At 38.4% G+C, this 10690-nt stretch overlaps 1 protein-coding gene across 1 annotated transcript in view; it reads right to left on the bottom strand.

Moving 5' to 3' along the window:
* RIOK3 (RIO kinase 3) overlaps positions 1-10690 on the bottom strand; it is a 26559-nt gene that overhangs the window by 9318 nt on the left and 6551 nt on the right. The window contains exons 2-11 of the mRNA XM_019526325.1: positions 9350-9471; positions 8328-8473; positions 8094-8201; positions 7335-7444; positions 6187-6330; positions 5252-5379; positions 3206-3397; positions 1820-1979; positions 694-774; positions 514-603 (exon numbers count right to left, since the gene is read on the bottom strand). Of these exons, the coding sequence (XP_019381870.1) occupies positions 514-603; positions 694-774; positions 1820-1979; positions 3206-3397; positions 5252-5379; positions 6187-6330; positions 7335-7444; positions 8094-8201; positions 8328-8473; positions 9350-9471 (1281 nt within the window). The remainder of the gene's footprint in view (positions 1-513; positions 604-693; positions 775-1819; positions 1980-3205; positions 3398-5251; positions 5380-6186; positions 6331-7334; positions 7445-8093; positions 8202-8327; positions 8474-9349; positions 9472-10690) is intronic.

The raw sequence follows: 10690 nt of genomic DNA, 5'->3' as shown, positions 1-10690 counted from the left end.
GCTGCCCTATAAAATTAGCCCCCTGTCCTAGTAAGTTAGAATGCTGATCAGAGATGCGATGGCTGCTTCATCATGGCAGAAGTGGCCAAGCTGTTTTAGAGCACTGAGGTATCCAAGGGTGCACCGATAGAGATTTGTTGGGCCAATACCGATGACCAATTTTTAATGAGTCATATCGGTAGATAGTGATCAAGCTGCTGGGCTGCATATCAGCAATCAGAAGAGCAGCGTTGGTCTGGTAAGTGTGTTGTGGGGGAAGGGATGGGGCATGGTAGGGGAAGCAGATGGAGGCCCCGAGGTAAGGGAAGGGAGTGGGGCCGGGGTTGTGGCAGGGGTAGGCACTGCCCAGTCGGGGCAGGAGAACCCTTAAAACATGAATGTGACTTCTTTTTTTAAATCAACTTTGTATATCAAACTTTGATGCTAGTATTTTCTCCTAGTAACCTTTCAAATGGGTCTCTGTGTGGGGGAAGGATGGGGGTGGGATTGCAGAGATCAGGTAACAAGTACTACCTGAGAAACATTCCTGCAGTCTCTGAACAAGAAGTCAAGTCCATGAGGATGTGTTGGCTCCACAGATTGACTTACATCAATTAACCAGACCTAGCAACAGAGAAAACAGACAGGTTCTTTTAAGGCACAAACATTTCACATTACATGCAAACTCTCCTGTTGCAGTAAGAATATACTCACCTTGCCATCATGCCATAGCATGTTGTACTCACTCAGGTCAGCATGGACCAGATTACACTCTTTATACAACTGCTGCATCATCTACAATATGTCAGACAGATATATCAGTTAGATGCAGAATATCGATACAAGCAAGTTAAAAATCAGCCTAAAACCAGGGCAAAGCAGGCTTTTAATTCATATTTGAAGTCCACCTGCAGTCAAATGAATATGGGGAATTTTCCACAAAATAGAATTAAGTGCTAACACTCAAGTCAGTCATGATAAAGAAGCATTTAACGCTAGTGAGCTTATCTAAAAACTCTGCCAACCAGTCCAACTGCATTAGTCAGATAGCAGCAGAGGGTTTTCCAAATACACCCTTCTAGCACATAAGAGATCTCACAGAAGAGTTTTCAGCCAGTCTAAGTGATAATATAATGAAGTTACCAAAAATAAGCTAAATCAAGCTTCAGAACACTGAAAAGTAGTAAACCCCAGGTTCAACCTTGTTACTCATTCATTTACATAATGTTGAGTTCCTAAAAGGAGGATGCCATCCTTGTTGTATGTACTGAAAAGTACCCAATATAGTCCGTTAAAATGCCAATGATGTTGCTCTGCAAGTCTCAAGGGAATACTGAGTTTATGTTCATCTTTTTATGATTTTTCTGCATTCATATAATAAACCATAAGGGCACGTATACAGAGCCATCTGTCAGATCAAATGCACTGTGGTTGGGGATAACCAGTTCGATATTTTCAGTTGCAAATTGAAGGTGATGATTCTTAAGCACTCGTATTAATGGGTATACAAGACTGGTTGACACAAAAGTAATTACACAAAGGGCTTCAGAGATTTTTTGGATATTTTGATTTTTTTTTTTTTTAAACCAAAATGACATTTAACCCACCTTTGTTATTTTCATCCCTCTTCCCATCCCAAGTTAAATGCTATACTACAACTTAACATAGTATTTTATGTAGCACCAGGAAATTAAGTGGACTTTAGATGCTTCTCTCAGTACTTGGACTGCTGGCCTGGAAGATCTCTTTTCTAAGAACCAGTATGCTACCATTTAGTCTAAATTATTCCCCTGAAAGAAAACTCTTGCCAAAATCGAAAAGATACACATTGACATCTTACATTAAGAATTTGATAGTAGGCCTTTTTCATGTCTTCACTACCAAGTTTTACTTCCTTCAGTTTAGGAGCTGGGACTTGATCACAGCCAATGAAAGACATGACCAAGACATGTTTCTTAAGGATAACCACTTGGGGACAAGGGATTCCTGCATTCTGCATTCTGTAGAGCAGAAAAAATATGGATTATAATTACTAACTACAAATCATACTTGCCAAAAAATACTAATAATTAGCCCCTCGACCTCTTGAGTTATCAACACTTGTATCCATTAGAATTCTTTTTAAACTGCTTACAGTATTTACTCATATCTAAGATGTTTTTTCTCCCCAATCAGCATGTAGGGGACAGCCTATCATCTTATATTTGCATACAAAGCAGAGGCAGGGGCAGGCAGTTGCTGCCACTCTTAACTCTGGTTCACTTTCTTATGCTGTGCTCTGGGAGAGAACACAGCCCAAGCAGTGTCTGAAAGTAAGTGGGAAGGGGAAGAGGCAGAGGCAGAGACTGGGGAAAGGGACAGAGAGCAAGGGGGCCTCCTGACCGCCCGCCCCCCCCACTGCTTTTCCTTCTGTAGCAGTGGGTCGGGGAAGACGGGACAAGACAAATGTAAAGACTACCCTCCAAAAATTAGATTCTATACCTGGAACGTTATCATTAAAAAAAACCTGTACATTTTCTATATATAGAATCTAAATAATTGAGGGGTTGTCTTAAATTCAGGGTCAACTTAGATTCAAGTAAATATGGTATCCAGTTTAGACCAGGTTGCGAGTGAGAGCTGTGCTGACATGGCTCTGATCACCTCATAGCTGTTGGAATGGGGAGAAGAGGATGTCACACACTAAGAAGCCTTGCCACCACAGCCTGAGCACTGCATTAAGGACTGAGGGAATGAATACTTTTCAAATCTCCAACTTTAGGAATTAAAATAAATATAATAAGATGCAACATAATAAACAAACAAATTAAGACAAGGGTATCAAAGTACAGGGCAGGGAACTTAGGGGCAGGACCTGCTGCAGAATCGGAGGTTGCTGGACATGGGTATTGGCATAGGAAGACAAGTAAGAGCTGTGCTGACATGGCTCTGATCACCTCATAGCAGTTGGAATGGGGGGAAGAGGATGCCACACACTAAGAAGACTTGCCACCACAGCCTGGCAAGCAACCACTTGCTTCACTACTGCCACCACCACCAGCTACACCACTGCTGCAGCTGATGGCCCATGAGGAGACCTGCAGTCTGGATCCAGCCCAGGATGAGTTTGACAGCCCTGCATTAAGGCATCCAAATCTAAACTACACTTCCACAGTGATCAAACCTAAGTTCTGTAAAAGGAAAAAAAAAAAAATGAACAGCATATAGTTAACTACCATTTTTGTACCTTGTTAGATTGTGCATTTCTTTTTCTGCCCACATTCGGATAATCTTCCGTGGATTCAATTTACTGAAGCGGTCTTTAAACCTGTAGTCATCTTTAATGTATTTGTCACGATTCTTGAATTCATTAAGGGTTGTTTTAAACACCTTAATGGCACACTCTGGAGGTATAGCTTTAGCATCTTCACCTACACTTCTGATTAACAGAAAAAGTAAGCATTAAACATTTAACCTATATCTTTGTTTTTGAGCACAAACAATTTAGTGGACTTTCAGTGTTACCCTGTAATGTTTTACAAAGAGGATGGAGGAACAAGATTTTTTTCCATACAATTAAGTTGTTTTTAGCTTGTAAAACTGTTCTAGTTATGTCCTATTAAAAATCTCTCAGGTTAAGCTTTAATAAAGCTGGACCTTAATATTTAGTCTTTGGGAATTCAATAACTACAGTGCATTGCAACCTAAACCCACTTGTTAAGAACTTCCAGATTAAAACAGAAGAGATAAATGTTTAAGCATTAATCTTTTTGTTAAATGCAACCCCTGAGTAAGGTTCGACCCCTCTGGATAAGAGCTTTGTTTTTTATAGTCCACTTCCCCACCTTGGATTTTTCTTGGAGACAGAAAGTAGCAGAAAGAGGTTAACATTTTAACATGCCATTGACATTATGATAAACATGGAACTGTTCTGTAATACTGTTTGTTTATTCATAAACCAGCATATTAGGATGAAGATTAATTACCTCCACTGCATTTAGTTGAGAGAAAAAATGGCGCAAGACACTTTGCACAAGGGACCACATTGTGCCTTCTAATTCTGTGTTTCCAAATATATTTTTAGCTTCCAATTCTTTGTTGATAAGAATCCCAAATTAACTATTCCAGTATTTTGCCCTGAACTGATGTCTACAGTTCCAGGGTGTCTCTGTAAATATCAGTGCACATCTGATATTTGTATCAGTTTTCCCATCCATTTAAGCTTCCCTTACTTTCCAGTATTTGTTAATTAACACTGAAATGACTTAGAATGATCCTCAAGTAACTTTTTGAAGACTCTTGGGTGAAGTGATTCAGAACTATTAGGAATAAAGCCATTAGCTTAAACGAATGCTGCTTCATAGCCAACTTTGTTATTCCTGGTAGCCTCTCTTTAGTGATATTATAAAAGATATATGCTGATACTTTATCCTAAATACAGAAAAGGAAAGTGTATTGAACATTTCTGCATCTATAGACATGGGTATGACTCAGACTTTTTGCTCCTAATATGTTTAAAAATATTTGTCTTAATCTTAATATTTAATTAGCAATTTTAGCATCCCTTAAAAGGTTGGTACTTTTTTTTAAAGCTTCTGTTCATTACCAGTACTGCTCTTTTCCTTCCTATATCCTTAACATTTTATTTTTGTTTAATCCCTGTACTCATGTCTCTTTTTTACCACTTTTGTACAATTTAACTTTTTCATGTTTGTAAAATCATTGGGATTTCTTCAATGATGTATTGCAGACAAGTTTCATTAATTGTTTCAAGATAAACCATGTTTCCAGATAGTTAAGCAACGCTTGCTTTAATAATTTAGAAGATTGCTGCCAGATCCAGTTCACACAAAATAAATATAAAGCAGATCATATTCACTGGTACTTAAGCAGCCACAAATTTTTAGGCCAGCAATTAACTCTTTCTTGGCATAAAGATATTTAGCTACCAAAATACTCAAGACATTTAGCCCCCAAGGCTGGATGTAATACTATTCCCCTTTTTTTCTTTAAAAAGGAAAAAAAAAAAAGTTTTGGTATTGGCTTCATGAGATCCTCATGGGGACATCTGCTATGTATTTTTTTTTTAAACAAAGGTACTATTTGGTTTTTGTAATGAATCCTCATTTCTGTATACCTCTTAACTGCAAGAGAAATATGTAAAAAAAAAATTTAAAAAACTGAAGACACACAGAAAGACCTCCTAGTTCACTCAAATATTTTTATAGCTTTCAGCTATTTTTTATAACATCCAACCACTACGGTTAGTGTCAATGACAGATTATATACTTACTTTCCTCCATATGCATGGAAAACAACAGACTCTTTTCCTGTGCTAATACAGCCAGTGATGGTCTCTAGCATCCCAGAATTGACCATCTTGTACAGAAGTAAACGTGTTTTAGGATCTACTGCTTTCTCCTACAGGGAAAGGAAGAAATAAAGTAAACACGTGACTGGTCTACCTATATTCATTCAAGGCCACAGTACTGTTTCTCAATATCAGATCTCAAGTACTCTTATCTTACCATTTGAATTAGGTGACAAAAAAAATGATTAAATCTAGAGAAAAATGCTGCATACAACTCCTTCCCCCCCAAAGGCTTTTTTATATAAATGATTAAATTGTACATAGTATAGATAAAGCAATGCAAGGCCAATGCCTTATCTAGATTACTTACAATAAGTACTTTTGTTGTTTCAGTTAGTGCTATACAGAAAATAACTCACAAAAGCTGAGGTATTTGCAAATGGTAACACTTTTACAGACTGATAACAATGACATTGAGAAAGACAACTACTGTTGACTTAATTAAACAAAAGTAAGTGGCAGTGTCAAGAATACAGAATTTTAAGGTAACTCATGCTTCAAGCTTAAAATAAACTGCTTCATTCGTATATGAAAAACCAGCTTCTCAAGTTACCAGTGAAGAGTACTATTTAAACTCCCATATTCCTGAAGCCTTGCTAAGAACATATTGATTTGAAACTGAACACTTCAAGCACCTAGGATTAATCCCATATTTTCAGGTGATTTTCAAAAATACATTCAACTTTAAGCTTTAGGGTATTAAAGACTCAGATAACACAGTAAGTAACATCTTCAGCAGTCCACTTGTCAAGTATTGCTGACTTGGTTAGTGAGGATGCTTTAAAGCTTATCAAAATGGTATACCAGACAAAATGGAAGCTTTGTGTTTAAAAAGGAAATTTATAATCAAAACATACAGCAGTAGAGTGCTCCTTTTTCTCATGGACTCTTGCACTTCGACGTTCCTCAGAGTAAGCATGTTGCTTTAAAGCATTAAAGACTTGATTGGATAGTTTCAAGTCCATTCCAATTCCATCTCCAACTTGGAATTCTGGTGCAAACTGTAGGACAGATGTTATCAAAAGTTTTTAAAAATTATTATACTTGGAAAGTGACAGAAAGATACAGCAAACACACAAACTTTTGATCTGAGTATTCAAGAACTGTGCACTCTAAGGGAAATCTTTTGTAGCACCTTAGCATTAGAACAGGAAAAAATGGGTGCAGTCAGTGACCTATGCAATAACAGCAGTTAATTTAATAGAAGAGCTCAGACTGCTTTTGCCCACACCAGATTACACATCACTCAATCTAATAAAAAAAGCCATAGCACATATTGCCTTATTATTAGGTTTTTTTAATACAACTACATTAACTGAAGATTTCAAGTTTCTGTTGCTCTGGATAAACAGACTGCTTAGTGCCAGGCAGTGTTCTGCAATTAGAAATAACTTGCTTGGTCAGACAGGCAAACTGAACATTAAATTATTTAGAGTACTGCATCCAGTTTTTGGCCCCACACTACAGAAAGTATGGGGACACATTGGAGAGAGTCCAGCTGAGAACAACAAAAATGGTTAGGGGGCTGAGGCACATGACTTATGAGAAGAGGCTGAAGGAACTGTGCTTATTGGGCATTTTAACATGTGCTCCACAGGTGGGCACTTTGATTACAGCAGGTCTAGTTACAGCATGTTGGAGCAGCCTCCTGGCTCGTGTGCAGGGACCCATTTAGTCTGAAGAAAAGACAGAGGGGATTTAATAGCAGCCTTCAGCTACCTGAAGAGTGCTTACAAAGAAGATGGAGCTAAACTGTTCTCAGTGGTGGCAGATGACAGAACAAGGAGCAATAGTCTCAAGTTGCAAGAACAGGGTGGGGGGCATCTACATGTGCCATTAAGGCACAGCAATAAATTGTGGAGCTTAGTGTTCCACAGTTTATTACTCCCAGGAAACTCCCTGGCACACCATCTACACAAGTGCCCAGATCACAGCACACTGACCTGGGTCACGGCAGCCCTGGATGGCAAGGGTCCTGGCACAGAATGCTCAAGTTTTCACTTACATTTTCCATTCGAGCAGTATTCTTCCTCCCGCATACCACCTCATCATGTTTGGTGGTAATGTCTTTTCCTTTCCCAATAAAGCCCTTTTTTGGAGTGGTAGTCGGTTTGTCTGTCAACAGATAATGTTTAAAAAAAAAAAACGCTAGATGAACAAATATTTGTGTGTTTACTGTAGGCATCATGACCCTTTGTAACTTGGCTATATTCACTTTTTTTTTTTTACTGAAAACAAAGGGTATATAATTAATATTATGCTAGCTTCTATCTTGGCATATTATATTCCTATTCAACTCTTTGTTCAGTTTAATTTACTGTGTTTTGAATGATGTCAGCATCTGGCACACTTGGGAAATCATAAAACAGTAAATGTTACATGCAAGCTCTTCCATACTTTGTAAGTAGCAGATGACAAGCAAACACTGTCCAGACAGAACCTCAAATATAGTGTTATTAAAACCAACACAGAGATTCTATAGCACAAAAGACAACCTCCCACATCCCCCGCCATAGTGTGTACTGGCTATGAATCAAAAGTAAATTAATTTAGATAAACCAATTTTAATATGTCCTTCTTAAAATGGCTGAGGCTGTGATGACAGAAACCAGAGCCTGGAGGGAGATTCCCAAATCCTTCACAAGTAACTAGCACTATATTAAAAAAAGCCACATGACTCAGGGAACCTAATTTAAGGCTTTTGTTTTTCAGGATTTTGGCCAGTCATGGGCAATTTTGCATATATAGTAATTTTGAACAATACCTGCTTGATAGGGATCATGACGGGTATCCTGCCAGTCGACCTCATCTTCTGAGCTGTCACTGTCTTCAAAAGGATGTACCTTTCGGTAGTTCTCAAATGATATAGAGACTTAGGAAACAAAAGTTAGAAAGTTTGTGACTGACATGATCACATCCTCACTACCTTTATCAACTCAAGTGCAATAAAGTAAGCTTACTGGCTTTTCTAAAAAAAAGCCATCTGGTTTGACAATACCTTTACTATCTCCATTGAACTTTTTTTCTTCACGCCGGAGCTGTGCATCATACTCTCGGTCAAACTCCATTTGCAGCATCTGAGCTAGCATTAGGTCACTGGAAGTGTCAGTGTTTTCTCCTGTAATAAATGGTCCCTCAGCAGCACTAAATACAATTAAAAAGACAGAACAATCACAAGGTTTAATATATCTAGTTAACTATTTTACATCTGATTGCTAAACTCCAGATAGAAAAGAGAACAGAACTGCATAAAAACAGATTGATTTAAAGGCCAAAAAAACCAAAAAACTGTACCGTAGTTACTCATGAAAAAAGGGGTTGTGATTTTGGTTTTCACTGTTCACAGGTCCTTCTAGCAAACAGTTACCTAAGCTTCATTTGTGTTTTATTTTTAAAATAAAAAAAAAAATAAAAAAAAATTACATTCTGGTTTTTAGATGAAAGAATTGCAGCCAGGAAAACAGTGCTTTATTACTGTTTCAAAGGATGAACCAGAAATGGATCTCCTCTCTGATGCAGAATTTTTTCTGTATTTGTAAAGCACTGAGGATTGTGGGGGTGGTGAATGGTCTACGACGAGGACTCTTAGTCACTACAGCAACACAAATATGAAAAACTGTGTTTCAGTTTGGGAATATTTCAGTATATTAAAAGACTTCTCATTGATCCTCTTTAGCAACACTCCTCAAACTACACTTCACAGACTCACAATATTCTGAAGAACCCTTTCTAAAACTCCATGAGAAAGAGTCAAGAAACAAGCAATGGTGAGTTTCGGGACAAATCTACTAGATATGCGAGATCTCCCTGATGAACTGATCTTCACAATTTATATGCTAGAGAAAAGAGCTAGCACACACAAACCAAGAGAAGGGGACAAAAAGGGAAAGTGTTCACTACGGTGCTGTAATCACACACACACAAACCCCACCTTGACATTACACATCAGAAAAAAATGACGACCCAACAATCATCAAGTTTTCTAATTCAAGATTTAAGTTTAAAAGGTGTTTCACTTACGTAACAACTTCAGGAAAAGCAGCGTTTTCTTCTTCCAACTGCAGTTCTTTTGCTAACTGTTCACTCATTACATCAGCAAGGGAACAGGATATTACTGTAGTTTTGGGGGTTCCCCATGGACACTGCAAAGAAACAATTTGTGGAACTCAGCAACAAGATAATCAGGGGGCACGTCTACACGTGCATTAATGCGCTTTTCCTGATGTCTATTACATTTAGTACTTCCAATACAAGGTACTACATAAATGTGCATTAGGTTGCATTAATGCGCAGTAGCAAAATCTCAGGTTTTTGGGGTGACGCTTAAGGCGAAGTAGCTTATTGTACTGCACATTAGCGTATTAGCATGGTTTTGGATGCACTGCTTTAATGCACAATAGAACAGGCACACATGTAGACACACCCAGTGTAACTAAGATACCTGTAAGCTTTGTGCAAAGTGGTGCTATCTTACTGTTCCTTTCTTTCAAAACCAGATTCACAAATATTTTTAAACTAAATTATGGAAGCACTCCTTAAAGTTGCCTATTAACAACTCAATTGATTCAGACAACCAAGAGAAATATTACATTTTCTAATAGACACCTGGAAATGTGACAGTTTTTATATACTATGTGGTATAGTATATAAAAACTTGTAATTTGGGAGAGTTACAGACATGTGAAAGCACCCTATTCAGTTCAAACTGACTATACTTCAAACCTAAATTTAAAGAACATTTGCCCCCAAGAGCTTGAAAAAAAAAAGAGAGAGGCTTGTTCAATCACTTGACTTATGAAGGTCAATTCTCTTTATAAACACGCAAGACAAACAAATATGTACCAGAGCAGCTAAGTGTCCTTCTGCAATTAGGCCTATGCCTGCCTGAAAGATAATGTCCAAACATTAAAAATGAAGTTAGTCAGGAACGTATCTGAATAGCTTCATGGAATTCAGTAGCAATCTATGCATTTAAGATTATAAATGCATTAAGGGCCAAATCCTACATATGCATCTCTGAACAGAGAACCCTGAAACTGTGCGCATTCTGACTGAACTCAAACAGAATCTTTTAGGGGTGCACTGATAGAGATTTGGGGGGCCAATACCAATAGCTGATTTTTAAGGAGGCGTATCAGCCAATACCAATCCAATTTCTGATACAGCTGCGTCCAGCTGATAAGTCTGTTGTGGTGGATGGGGAAAGAGGGAAGGAAGAGTGGGGGGAGGCAGATCAATGCCCCCCTGTGGTGAAGGAGGGAGTTGGGCAGAGGCTTGGACAGGTGCCGCCCAGCCAGGGGAGGGCAGGGGATGGAGCCACAGTTTGCCCAGGGGGGTGCAGGACGGCAGCTCCCACCACTG

Source organism: Gavialis gangeticus, unplaced genomic scaffold (assembly GCF_001723915.1).
Source record: "Gavialis gangeticus isolate Ggan-Ray unplaced genomic scaffold, GavGan_comp1, whole genome shotgun sequence".
Taxonomy (NCBI): Eukaryota; Metazoa; Chordata; order Crocodylia; family Gavialidae; genus Gavialis; species Gavialis gangeticus.
The sequence above is the reverse complement of the archived record's forward strand: the minus strand, read 5'-3'. Positions and strand labels throughout refer to the sequence as shown.